At 60.3% G+C, this 12,803-nt stretch overlaps 2 protein-coding genes and 1 long non-coding RNA gene across 4 annotated transcripts in view; 1 reads left to right on the top strand and 2 right to left on the bottom strand.

The window, feature by feature from the left end:
• Positions 1-404: 404 nt before the first annotated feature.
• Positions 405-7,489, bottom strand: CCDC22 (CCC complex scaffolding subunit CCDC22). Its single transcript, XM_074931130.1, is given in 25 exon segments — positions 405-678; positions 966-1,040; positions 1,191-1,249; positions 1,371-1,458; positions 1,460-1,471; positions 1,566-1,673; positions 1,790-1,891; positions 3,350-3,378; positions 3,381-3,413; positions 3,416-3,464; positions 3,705-3,824; positions 3,912-4,031; positions 4,266-4,337; positions 4,769-4,830; positions 4,833-4,881; positions 4,883-4,969; positions 5,207-5,352; positions 5,355-5,375; positions 5,489-5,555; positions 5,637-5,745; positions 5,862-5,953; positions 5,956-5,994; positions 6,187-6,248; positions 6,251-6,362; positions 7,436-7,489. Coding segments are annotated over 25 exon segments (1,881 nt in total). The 3' UTR covers positions 405-564.
• A 1,320-nt stretch (positions 7,490-8,809) lies between these two features.
• On the bottom strand, positions 8,810-9,975 carry LOC141973035 (uncharacterized). Its single transcript, XR_012635468.1, has 3 exons — positions 9,863-9,975; positions 9,239-9,343; positions 8,810-8,980 (listed from the first exon to the last, which is right to left on the bottom strand). It is a non-coding gene; the product is annotated as an uncharacterized LOC141973035 (long non-coding RNA).
• CACNA1F (calcium voltage-gated channel subunit alpha1 F) overlaps positions 9,181-12,803 on the top strand; it is a 29,941-nt gene continuing 26,318 nt past the window's right edge. For both annotated transcript variants that reach the window (XM_074931129.1, XM_074931128.1), the window contains exons 1-7: positions 9,181-9,286; positions 9,525-9,768; positions 9,874-9,979; positions 10,417-10,556; positions 10,650-10,792; positions 10,889-11,041; positions 12,410-12,606. In XM_074931129.1, coding sequence (XP_074787230.1) covers positions 9,259-9,286; positions 9,525-9,768; positions 9,874-9,979; positions 10,417-10,556; positions 10,650-10,792; positions 10,889-11,041; positions 12,410-12,606 — 1,011 coding nt within the window. In that variant the 5' untranslated portion in view covers positions 9,181-9,258. The remainder of the gene's footprint in view (positions 9,287-9,524; positions 9,769-9,873; positions 9,980-10,416; positions 10,557-10,649; positions 10,793-10,888; positions 11,042-12,409; positions 12,607-12,803) is intronic.

The raw sequence follows: 12,803 nt of genomic DNA, 5'->3' as shown, positions 1-12,803 counted from the left end.
ACAAGTGTTTCGTGCGAGTGGAAAACGTGCGCGGGGCCGTGTGGACGGTGGATGAGGCCGAATTCAGACGTAAACGGGGGCAACGTTACCCCAGGTACCCCCAAAAATCCTCCTTGGGATGGGAGACGGGACCCCAAAACCATAAGGGGGGGGTCCCCAAAACTAGAGAGCCCCCCTCCTAGCAAAAAAAAAAAAAAAAATCACCCGGGTAGATAAATTTCTCTCAAATCATCCTCACTTCTCCCACAGGATTGTGACCTCAAGTACTTTCTCCCCCCACGAAGATGATGAGGGGGGGGTCCCCCCCAAAAAGAATACACCGGGGGGGGGGGGCCCCCCCAACCCAAAAATCCTGCCCTCAGAAAAATGTGACACCCCCCCCCCCCCTCCTCAAAACCCGCGTCGCGGCGGATTTTTATTGAAACGATAAACGGCTCCATCCTCCACCACGGTGCATTTTAGGGAGGGGGGGGGTAAAGGGGTTTGATGCACCCCCAAAAAGGGATTTATTTTTTTTTAGGGGGGTGGGGGGATCCCCCCCCTCCCGCGGCAAAATGTTGGGGTTCAGGCGTGGCGGGCTCGTGCCGCCAGCAGCGCGTTCTCCTCCCGCAGCGCCCGGCAGTCGCTGAGGATCCGGTCGAGGCTGGCGGGGGGTTTTGTGCTGGTTTCCCCTTCGATCTGGGGGGGGGGTGGTGGTTTAAATTTAACGGGGTGTGGCGTTAAATTTTGGGGACCCCCCCAAAATGGAAAGGTGCCCAAAAACGGGGCGGAAAAAGCAAAAAGTTTGACGGCGGGTATAAAAATGTGGGCGGGCAAACGGGTGTGGGGAGGGATCATAAATTAGACGGAGGGGGTGTAAAAAATGTTAATTAACCCGCTGATAATTTGGGGGGGGGCTCCCAGGACACCCCAAATTCTCCCCCAGCACCCCTAAATTTTATCCTGATCCCCCCCCCCACCCCGACCTGTTCTTCCAAGTCTCGAATCTCCCTCTGGATGGTCCCGGTGTCCTCGATGGTCTGGATGAGCTGAGCACAGTTCTAGGAGGGGGGGGGGAGAGTAATAAAATAAAAGGGAGGGGGGGGTCAGGGGGTCCCCCTAAACCCCCTCCCCATTTTTTAAAGCCACCTGGGGGTCCCCCAAAACCTTCAGACCCCCCCCCCCCCCCCCCCCCTCCCCGTTTTTGTTACCTCATGCAGAGCCGCCAGGTACTTGTAGGCTTTTCTCACCACTTCGTCCCTCTGGCATCCTGAGGGGGGGGGAGAGGATTTAGGGGGGCACACGGGACCCCCCCACACCTCCAGGGGACCCCCAAAATCCCCCCCTCCAGCACCCCAAAAGTGTGTTCACCCCGCCCCCCCAAAAAAAACCCACCTTAAAGAGCAGCTCATCGGTGACGCTGAAGGTTCTCTCCAGTTTCCCCACCAGGGAGTTGATCTCCTTCTGCAGCGCCCGCGTTGTCTACTAAAATCTGGCCAAAAAACGTTAAATTTGGGGGGGGCGCACCCCAAAAAAAAAAAAAAAAAAAGCTCTGGGGTACCCCAAAAAAAAAAAAATCGCCCAACCTTGCCAATCTCCTCTTTTTGCTTGCGGATGTTGCCCACGATCTCCAGGATGCGCTGGGTGTAGACGGCGCGCGAGACGTCGCGGGGCAGCGCCTCCAGTTCCGTCAGCTGTCGGGGGGAAAAAAAAAAAAAAATTTAAATTTGGGGGATCCCCCGCCCTGCCCCGAACCCCCAAAAATGTTCAGATTCAACCCAAAAAAAAAAAAAAAAAATAACAGTCTCACCAGTTGTTTGTACAGCTCTTCCTTGCGCCGGGCTTCGGCGGCGGCCGAGCGGCTGCGGTCGTGGAGGGCGCGGATCTCGGAGAGGCGACGGGATGATTCCAGCTTGGGGTGGGGTTTTGGGGGAAAAAAAGCGAAAAAAAGGCAAAAAAAAAAAAAAAAAAAAACCCCCACGCACACACACAAAAGAAGAAAATTAAAAAAAAAAAAAGAGGGGTCAGGGTACCTCAAAGTTTTGGGGGGGAAATAGTGACGTTTGTAAGGGGTTGGGAAGAATTAAAAAGTAGCCGGGAGAGCCTGGAGGAATTTATTGGGGAGGGGAACCCCAAAATTGGGGCCAAGGGAACCCCAAAACCTGCCAAAAAGGGACCTGGGGACCCCCAAACCACCCAAGGGACCCCAAAACCTGCCAAGGGACCCCAAAACCTGCCAAAAAGGGACCTGGGGACCCCCAAACCACCCAAGGGACCCCAAAACCTGCCAAAAAGGGACCTGGGGACCTCAAAACACCCAAAGGACCCCAAAACCTGACAAAAAGGTACCTGGGGACCCCAAAACACCCAAGGGACCCCAAAACCTGCCAAGGGACCCCAAAACCTGCCAAAAAGGGACCTGGGGACCCAAAACAACCCAAAGGGACCCCAAACCTGCCAAAAAGGGACCTGGGGACCTCAAAAACCACCCAAGGGACCCCAAAACCTGCCAAGGGACCCCAAAACCTGCCAAAAAGGGACCTGGGGACCCCAAAACAACCCCAAGGGACCCCAAAACCTGCCAAAAAGGGACCTGGGGACCTCAAAACCACCCAAGGGACCCCAAAACCTGACAAAAGGGACCTGGGGACCCCAAAACAACCCAAAGGGACCCCAAAACCTGCCATAAAGGGACCTGGGGACCCCAAAACCACCCAAAGGACCCCAAACCTCCCCAAGGAGGGACCTGGGGACCCCAAAACCGTCCCCAGGGACCCCAAAACCTGCCAAGGGACCTCAAAACCTGCCAAGGAGGGACCTGGGGACCCCAAATCCCCTCCAGGGACCCCAAAACCTCCCCAAAGGACCCCAAAACCTGCCAAGGAGGGACCTGGGGTCCCCAAAACCCCCCAAGGGACCCCAAATCCCCTCCAGGGACCCCAAACCCCCCCCAGGGACCCCAAACCTGCCAAGGAGGGACCTGGGGTCCCCAAAACCCCCCAAGGACCCCAAATCCCCTCCAGGGACCCCAAAATCCCCCCAAAGGACCCCAAATCTCCTCCAGGGACCCCAAAAACCCCCCCAAGGGACCCCAAAACCTGCCAAGGAGGGACCTGGGGACCCCAAAACCCCCCCAAGGGGACCCCAAATCCCCTCCAGGGACCCCAAAACCCACTCAGGGAGAATCCATTCCCCCCCAAAATCTCCTGCAATAAGAATTCCAGAACCCCCCGGGGATCCCAAACCCCCCCCCATAGCTCCGCCCCCAAATCCTACCAGGGAGAGCCTTAAGGACCTCAAAAGGGGGAGACAGACCCCAGACCCCCCTTTTTTTTTTTTTTTTTTTAAAAAAAAATTATTTTTTTTTTACCTGAGCCGAGTCCCGCAGGGCCCGGAGGTGCGGTACTCGTCGAGGAGGGGCCCCCGGTGCCTCTCCACTGCCCCGCCAGGCTGACGATACGGCGGCTACTGGCCTCCACCACCAGCTGGGAAGAACATCAGGGCCCCCCCAACGCCCCCCCGAAAAAATTAGGGCCCCCCCAAAAAACTCCCCGCACCCCAAAACCTCCTCCTTTTCCCCAGCCCCTTCACCCATCACCACGAGCAGCCGGAGAGACCAAACCAGCCCCACACCGTCCCCCAAACGGGCTCAGAGCCCCCCCCAAAATGGCCTCAAAACCCGCCCCCCTAAATTTTTTTGGGGGGCCCGCCCCCAAAATCCTCACCTGGAGCTTGGCCATGTTGCTGTGGGCATCCGGGAGCAGCTCGACCGCCCGCGCCTTCAGGCGAAGGGCGTCCTCTCGCCCCCCCAGCGCCAAGCGACCCTGCTGCACCTCTGCCTCCGCCTTCGGGGGGGGGGACGACACATAAAATATCTCAGGGTACCCCAAAATACCCCGTGACACCCCCCAACACCCTCCTCCGGCACCCACCTGAGTGAGGCTGAGCTGAGCGTCTCGCAACTCCCCGCGACAACCCTCGATTTGGGCTTCCAACCGGGCCAGGGTTTCCTCTAGGGCAGCCTCCTCGCCGGCCTGGCGTGCCCCTGTGTCCTGGGGGAAAGCGGGGGAAAATTCTTTTTGAATGTTGCCATCGGTAGGCCCAGAGTGAACGCTCCTCCGACGAAACCGTTGGTACAATCTAGAATAAACACGTGGTCCTCGGTAGGATTCAGGGTGAACCCGTGGCCATTAGTAGGGTCCAGAGTGAACAGGCGGCTATCGCTAAGGTTCGGAGTGGTCATGCGGCCATCGGTAGGGTTCAGAGTGAACGACAGCCCCAGTTACCTCCTCAGGGTTCTTTGAGGGGTGCAGGGTCTCGGTAGCCGCCTGGATCTGCTGCAGCAGGATTTGGGGGTCCTGCGGGATGAGACCCCGGAGCAGGTTAGACCCTGGGGGGGGGCCCAAAACAACCCCCAAGCCCCCCCAAAACCACTCCCAGCCCTCCAGGAGCTCCCCAGCCCCCCCAAATGACCCATAGCCCCCCCCCAACCAATCCTAAACCCCCCCAGACCCCCCCCAAAACCAACCCCCAGTCTTCTAGGAGCCCCCCCAGCCCCCCAAAACCAACCCTAAGCCCCCCCAGAACCCCCCAAAACCAACCCCCAGTCTTCTAGGAGCCCCCCAGCCCCCCCAAACTAGCCCCCAGTCTTCTAGGAGCCCCCCCAAACCAACCTGGAGCCCCCCCAAACCAACCCCCGACCCTCCAGGAGTCCCCCCCAGGCCCCCAAACCCAATCCCAAGCCCCCTCAGCCCCCCCAAAACCAACCCCAGCCCCCCTCGCCCCTCACCTGCTCGTGGGTCAGGTGCTGGGTGCGGGTGAAGCGGGACCCCTTGGGCAGGGCCCCCCCGGCCCCCCAACCCCAAAAGCCTCTTGGAGCCAAGCGGGGTCCAGGGGACCCAGGGGGGGTCCCTGGGGCGGGGGGGCAGACCTGGCGCAGGGGTTCCAAGGCCCGAAGTCGAGCACGGAGCCGTTTGCGCCCCAAATATTCCTGGGGGGGCGGGAGGGGGAAATTTTAGGCAGGGAGGGGGTGTCACGCTCATGGGGACCCCCAAAATACCCCCCCCCCCATACCCCCCCCCTCCTACAACTCAAAAAACGGGGGGTCCTCCCTCCCCCAACCTCCTAGGAGTGGAAAAGGAGACACACAAACCCCCCCCCAAATTGTGGGGACCCCCCTCAGCCCCCCCACTATGGTTTTGGGAGGGGAGAGAGGGGTGTTTCTTACCTGGGGGGGCAGGCGAGAGGCCAAACCGGGGCCCCCCCACTCCGCCTCCCAGTCGTGGCGGGCGCTGAGCTGGGCCCCGTGTATCTCCAGCAAAGCCGGGGGGGTGCTGGAGAAAAGGGGGGGCTGCGCCGTCACGGGGGGGCAGCCCCCCCAAAATATTCCTGCAGCTCTGCAGCAGAGCGAGGGCAAGCAAAATAAGTAAAAAAAAAGAAAAAAAAAAACCAAAAAGCCCCCCCAAATTACACACACACACACCCCCCCCCCCCCCCCACCAGCTCTTACCTGGGGGTCCCCCACTTTGGGGCAGAAGCAGGGGGCAAGTGGCAAAGGGGTAACGGCGGCTCGTTCCCTAATTAATGGGTTAATTATGGCTCTAAATTAAGTCTGTAAGTTATGGGGGGGGGGGTTCAGGGCCCCCCCAAAAACTCACCTGCAAGCGCTGCAGCCGGGGGGTGCGGCAAGCGGGGGGCACCCAGGGGGTCCCCAGCTGCTCCTGGATGCGGGCGCCGATGGCTCGTAGCAGAGCCCCCGATTTCCCTTTGGGGGGGGGGGGGGGGAGAAAAAAAAAAAAAAAAAGCTCAATCTCCCCCCAAATCCCTTAAAGACACCCCCAGACCCCCCCCAACTCCACCTCAAAAAAAAAAAAATCCGTACCGGGGGTTCAGCCCCTCGTTCGTTCTCGTCCCGCGGCAGCTTCTCCACGAGGAAGAGGAGGAGGCGGCGCGTGTCGTGCTCGGAGCTGGTAGAGGAAGGTCTTGGTACCCCACGTCACCCCCAAATCCCAGCTCCTGGGGGGGTAGGAAGAGAGGACGGTGAGGGGGGGTCACCCCCAAAATTTTTGGGGGGTCACTCCTATTGTTTTTTGCAGCGGAACAAAAAATCCCAGCCGTCGCGGCAGAGCGATGCCGTTTGGGGAAAAGGGGGGGGGCGTGTGGTAAATTTTGGGGTGTTGTTTTTTTTTTTTTGGGGGGGGGCGTTACCTGGCAGGCGGCGGCCAAGTCGGATGCGAGACGGAAGCGTGCGGAGATCCCGGGGGGCAGGAGGGGTTGAGGGGGGCCCCCAGGGAGGGGCGTACGGCTCGAAGGCAGCGCACGGCCGCCTCCACCACCAGCTCCGGGGTGAGGTCCCGCACGCTCTGCACTTCGGGGGGACCCGCCTGGTTTTTTTTTTTTTGGGGGGGGGGGGGGTGTTAAGAAAAAAATGGGTCCCCCCCCTAAAAATCCTGACACCCCTCCCTTGGGTGTGTCACCTCCAAGCGCTCCCCACCCCATCTTAAGTTTTAGGGTTTCCCTTTCAAAGGTCAACCCCCCCCACCCCGTGCCCCCCATCTCCAGTTGTTGTGTGTGTCCCCCCCCCCTCACACCGTAGAGGCCCCCCCCCCCCAAATATTGTTGCCCCCAAAACTCCCACCTCACCCACAAATCCCTAACCCCCCCCCCCCCAGACCTCCAGTCCCCCTTCTAATCCTCAGCGTACCCCTAGAATTATTCCCGGGTGGGCCCCCCCCCAGCAAAAAAAACCCCAACTCTCCTTAGTGTACCCCCAAAATTTTTACAGGGGGCGTGTGTTTCCCCCCCCCCCCCAAAAAAACCTCCCCAGGGTCCCCCCCAACCCACTTGGGGTTCCCCCAAACCCCCAGTGTGTGTGTGTCCCCCCCCAAATCTTTAGGGTCCCCCCCCCAGCTTTTCCAGTCCCCTTCTAACCTCAGTGTACCCCCAAAATTATACCAGGGTGTCGTCCCCCCCCAAAAAAAAACTCCCCAGGGTCCCCCCCAACCCACTTGGGTCCCCCCAAACCCCCAGTGTGTGCCCCCCACCCCCCAAATCTTTAGGGTCCCCCCCCCCCCAGGCCTCCAGTCCCCTTCTAACCTCAGTGTACCCCCAAAATTATTCCAGGGTGCCCCCCCCCAAAAAAAAACCTCCCAGGGTCCCACTTGGGGCCCCCCCAAACCCCCAGTGTGTGTGTGTGTGTGTGTGTCCCCCCAAATCCTTAAGGTTCCCCCCAGTGCCCCCCCCCCCTTCAAATCCATAACGGGGACCCCCCCCGTGTGTGTCCCCCCCCCCCAAAAAAAAAACCCTCCCCAAGGGTGTGTCCCCCCCAACCTCTCTCCTGGGGATCCCGCCCTCTCCCTCATCTTCTAGACCCCCCCCAAAACTTTTCAATGTTCCCCCCCACCACCCCCAAAATCCCGGGGGGTTTCCCCCCCCCCCCAAAAAAAAAAAAACCAACTCACGTCCCCGCCTGCCGCAGGGAGTGGATCAGGATTTTATCCACCTCCTCCATGTTTTGGGGGGGGTCGGGGGGGGTCCCCCAAAATCCTACGAGGCGAGGGGGGGGGGATTTTTTAGGGGGGGGGGGGGGGGAACCCCCGGCGCACCCCGGCTCGGCCCCGCCGCGAGTCACGTGAGGCGGGACCGGCCTCGAGTCACGTGAGGGAGGAGGGAAACCTGCCGCGAAAACGAGGCTGCCCCGCCCACTTCCCCTCCCGTCCGCGCGCGCGGGCGTGATGGGAGTTGTAGGCGCGAGGGAGGCGGGAAAAGGGGAGACGGCGCGAAGCGCGGGAAAAGGGAAGGGGGGGGAAAATGGCGGCGGTGGGAGGGGGTGAAGGGGAAAATGGTGTCTGGGGAGGGGGTGAGGGGGGAAATGGTGTCTGGGGGGGGGGGTGAGGGGGAAATGGCGGCCCTGAGGGGGGTTTGAGGGGGAAATGGTGGCCGTGAGAGGGGTTTGAGGGGGAAATGGCGGCCGTGAGGGGGGTTTGAGAGGGAAATGGAGGCCATAAGGGGGGTTTGAGAGGGAAATGGCGGCCGTGAGGGTCGTGGAGGGGGAAATGGCGGCCGTGAGGGGGGTTTGAGAGGGAAATGGCGGCCGTGAGGGTTGTGGAGGGGGAAATGGCGGCCGTGAGGGGGGTTTGAGAGGGAAATGGCGGCCGTGAGGGTCGTGGAGGGGGAAATGGCGGCCATGAGGGGGAAATGGCAGCCATGAGGGGGAAATAGTGGCCGTGAGGGTTGTGGAGGGGGAAATGGCGGCTGTGAGGGGGAAATGGCGGCCATGAGGGTCGTGGAGGGGGAAATGGCAGCCGTGAGGGGGAAATGGCGGCCATGAGGGTCGTGGAGGGGGAAATGGAGGCCATAAGGGGGGTTTGAGAGGGAAATGGCGGCCGTGAGGGTCGTGGAGGGGGAAATGGCGGCTGTGAGGATCATGGAGGGGGAAATGGAGGCCGTGAGGGTCATGGAGGGGGAAATGGCGGCCATGAGGGGGAATTGGCGGCCATGAGGGGGAAATGGCAGCCATGAGGGGGAAATGGTGGCCGTGAGGGTCGTGGAGGGGGAAATGGTGGCCGTGAGGGTCATGGAGGGGGAAATGGAGGCCGTGAGGGGGAATTGGCGGCCATGAGGGGGAATTGGCGGCCATGAGGGGGAAATGGTGGCCGTCAGGGTCGTGGAGGGGGAAATGGCGGCTGTGAGGGTCGTGGAGAGGGAAACGGTGTCTGGGGGGAGTGGCTGAGGGGGGGGGGAATGGCAGCTTGAGGGGAAAAAATGGGGCTTTAAGGGGTGGTTGAGGGGAGGAGAACGTCACCTGTGGGGTCTGAGGGGAAAACGGTGCTTGTGGGGAGCGAAGGTGCGAAACGGCCTCAGCCCCCGGGTCCCCTCGCACGCGCCTGTGTCCCCTTGCACGCGCGTGTGCCCCGGCACGTGGGCAGCGCTGTCCTCCCCGGCTCCTTCGTTAAGCCCTTAATCTCCCGGCGCTGACGAGCCCCGGGGGCCGCAGGACGAGCTGTGGGGACAGCACCACCCACAGACATCCCCCCCCCCCCCGCCAAAATCCCCCCCCAAACCCCCCGAAATATCCCCCAAACCCCCGAAATATCCCCCAGACCCCCCCATTCCTCCCTAAATATCCCCTAAATGCCCTCACCCCCCCCCCAAATTCCCCCAAATCCCCTCGAAATTCCATCAGAACATCCAACCCTCTGCCCCCAGAGGTACCCCCGACCCTCCCAGACACCCCCAAAATAACCCCCCCAACAGGTACCCCCAGATCTCCCCGTCACCATGTCGGAGTCGGAGGAGAACGGAGAGGGTGAGTCTGAGCTGGGGGGGGCCAAGGGGGGGGTGTCTTGGAGGGGATTTGGGGGTCCTGGGGGAGAAACTGGGGTTCAAGGGGGGGTCCCCAAGGGGATATGGGGGGCCCCAAGAATGGGGGGGGGGTGGTCTGTGGGATGGGGGTGTTCAGGGCTGCGTGATCAGGGATTGGGGGGTGTGGGGGGGTGTCCAGGAGATTTTGGGGGGATCCTTAAGCATCATTTTCCCCCCCTCAGGCTCCCCCAAGGGGTTGCTCTCCTACCCCGAAGCCATGGGTCAGCCCCTGGGATGGCCGGGAGGTGAAAATCCCGGGGGTGCAGCGGGCGGAGGGACCCCCCCGGGGCAACGCCACCGACGGCCCCCCCACCCCAGACACAAAGCTCAAGGTTCCGGGGGGGTCCATCGCTCCCCCCGAGCCCTTTTTTGCCTCCGCCTCAACAACCCCATCCGCCGAGCTGCCATCAGCATCGTGGAGTGGAAGTGAGTTGGGGGTGGGTTTTTTTTTTAGGGAGGGGGGGCAGGAAGTTTTGGGGGTGCTGGGGGCTCATCATCCCCCCACCCCGTCACACCTCACCTTCACCCCAGGCCCTTTGACATCCTCATCCTCGCCACCATCTTCGCCAACTGCGTCGCCCTGGGGGTCTACATCCCCTTCCCTGAGGACGACTCCAACGCTGCCAACCACAACCTGGTGAGGACACCCCCTCCCCTCCTAAAAAAAAAAAAAAAAAAGAAGAAAAAAAATCAGAAATTGGGTCTGCCCCCCCCCCCCTCCCTCCCCAACATCCTCCATTTTCCTTTCGCCTCAACTAGTCCCCGTCAGGCGCTGGTTTAGTTCATTAAAGACATAACGAAGCTCCTCCAGGTGCTGCAAGAATGTGAGGGGGACGCCTTAAAATTGGGGTGTCCCCCCCCCCCGGAGTGGAAATTTGTCATGGGGGACACACACACACACGCTGTGTCACACACATCCCCCTGGCGTGTGCCTTAAGCCTCTTACCCAGCGCTAAGCCCGGCTTAACCCCTCCCGGGGGTTAAAAAAAAAAAAAAAAGGGTGCTGGGTATGATGCTGGGGGACGGGGGGGTTCTGGGGGGGGCCCCCCCTTTTTTTTTTTTTTCATTTTCCAGGAGCAGGTGGAATATGTTTTCCTCATCATTTTCACCGTGGAGACTTTTTTAAAAATTATTGCTTACGGGCTGGTCCTGCACCCCAGCGCCTACATCCGCAACGGCTGGAACCTCCTCGACTTCGTCATCGTCATCGTGGGGTGAAGAAAAACGGACCGAACCCCCTTCCCCTAGGCAAAAAAAAAAAAAAAAAAAAAAGCAGCGCGTTTTCTAAAATTCAATTTTTTTTTCAGGCTTTTTAGCGTCATTTTGGAACAGGCCTCGCACAAACCGGGCGAAGCTCATCACATGAGTGGCAAACCCGGGGGGTTTGACGTCAAAGCCCTGCGCGCTTTCCGCGTCCTCCGGCCCCTTCGCCTCGTCTCCGGCGTTCCCAGTGGGTTGTGTGGATGAAAAAACCCCCCAAAAAACCCCCAAAATTTTAATTTTTTGGGTAAATATTTCCTTTTTTTTTTTTTCGTGCTCACCCGAGGCCTTCACATCGTGCTCAACTCCATCATGAAGGCGATGGTGCCGCTGCTGCACATCGCGCTCCTCGTCCTCTTCGTCATCATCATTTACGCCATCATCGGCCTCGAGCTCTTCATCGGCCGCATGCACAAAACCTGCTTCTTCGTGGGATCTGGTAAAAACTGGGGACACCCCCACCCCCCCCCCCCAAAAAAAAAAATCTTAAGGACACCCCCACACGCACACACCAGCCACCACAAGGTGCTTGGGTGCCCCCAAACCCTCTGATACACCCCCCAGGGCCCCCCCAAACCTTGAATCCCCCCCAGTGACACCCCCAAACACACTTGGCACCCCCCAAACCCTGAAACTCCCCCCCCAGGGTCCTTAAGACCCCCCCACAAAGGTGCTTGGGTACCCCCCAAACCCTTCAGCAGCCCCCCAGGGCCCCCCCCAAATCCTGAATCCTCCCCAAAGGCACTTGGCACCCCCCAAACCCTGAAACTCCCCCCCCCAGGGTCCTTAAACTCCCCGAGACCCCCCCACAGAGATGCTTGGGCACCCCCCAAACACTCTGACACCCCCCCAGGGCCCCCCCAAACCCTGAACCCCCCCCAGTGACACCCCCAAACGTACTTGGCACCCCCCAAACCCTTCAGCAGCCCCCCAGGGCCCCCCCCAAATCCTGAATCCCCCCCAAAGGCACTTGGCACCCCCCAAACCCTCCAAAAGCCCCTCAGGGCTCCCCCAAACCCTGAAATACCCCCAGTGACACCCCTAAAGGCACTTATACCCCCTCAAACCCTTTGACACCCCCCCCCAGGGCCCCCCTAAACCCTGAATCCCCCCCAGTGACACCCTCAAAAGTGCTTGGGCACCCCCAAACCTTCTGACATCCCCCCAGGGTCCCTAAATTCCCTCAGACCCCCCACAAAGGCACTTGGGTCCCCCCAAACACTCTGACACCCCCCAGGAGCCCCCCAAAACCCTGAAACCCCCCCCAGTGACACGCTCAAAGGCACTTGGGCCCCCCCCGAACCCTCTGACACCCCCCAAGATCCCCCCCAAACCCTGAAACCCCCCCCAGTGACACCCCCAAAAGCACTTGCCCCTCCTCAATCCCTCTAACACCCCCCAGGAGCCCCCCAAAATCCTGAATTACCCCCCCCAGTGACACCCTCAAAGGCACTTGGGCCCCCCCAAACCCTCTGACACCCCCCCAGGGCCCCTAAATTCCCTGAGACCCCCCCACAAAAGTGCTTGGCCATCCCCAAACCCTCTGACACCCCCCCCTAAACCCTGAAAACCCCCCCAAAGCCACCCCCCAAAAACGCTTAGCCCCCACACACACCCCCTAAACCCCCTCACCCCCCCAATTTTTACCCCCAGCCCCTCCCCATAGCAAACATCTCCCACCCACCCCTCCACCATTTTCGGGGTACAGCTCCCTCCTCCCTCACCCGTTTGAAACTATAACACACCCACACCCCCCCCCAATCTTTTAATCATGATTTTGGGGGTGCTGTTGCCCCCCCGCCCCCAGACCTGGAATCAGAGGACGACCCCTCCCCTTGTGCTTTCTCGGGCCACGGCCGGGCCTGTCTGCAGAACAACACCGAGTGCCGGGGCCGCTGGGAAGGGCCCAACGGGGGCATCACCAACTTCGACAACTTCTTCTTCGCCATGCTCACCGTCTTCCAGTGCATCACCATGGAGGGCTGGACCGACGTCCTTTATTGGGTGAGCACCCCCCAAAAAAAAAAAAAAAAAAAAAAAAAAAAAAAGACATATCTACCTACCCCCCCCCCCCCCCCAAGTTTTACCTGAGCGCCCCCAAAATCCTTCCAGCCCTTAAAATGCTTTGGAAAGCCTCCCAAAAAAATAAATAATCCTCCTGGTTCCGCTAAATGGCGAGGGAGTGTTGCTGAGAGGGGGAT

The sequence above is a fragment of the Athene noctua genome, chromosome 39 (assembly GCF_965140245.1).
Source record: "Athene noctua chromosome 39, bAthNoc1.hap1.1, whole genome shotgun sequence".
Classification (NCBI taxonomy): Eukaryota; Metazoa; Chordata; class Aves; order Strigiformes; family Strigidae; genus Athene; species Athene noctua.
The sequence above is the reverse complement of the archived record's forward strand: the minus strand, read 5'-3'. Positions and strand labels throughout refer to the sequence as shown.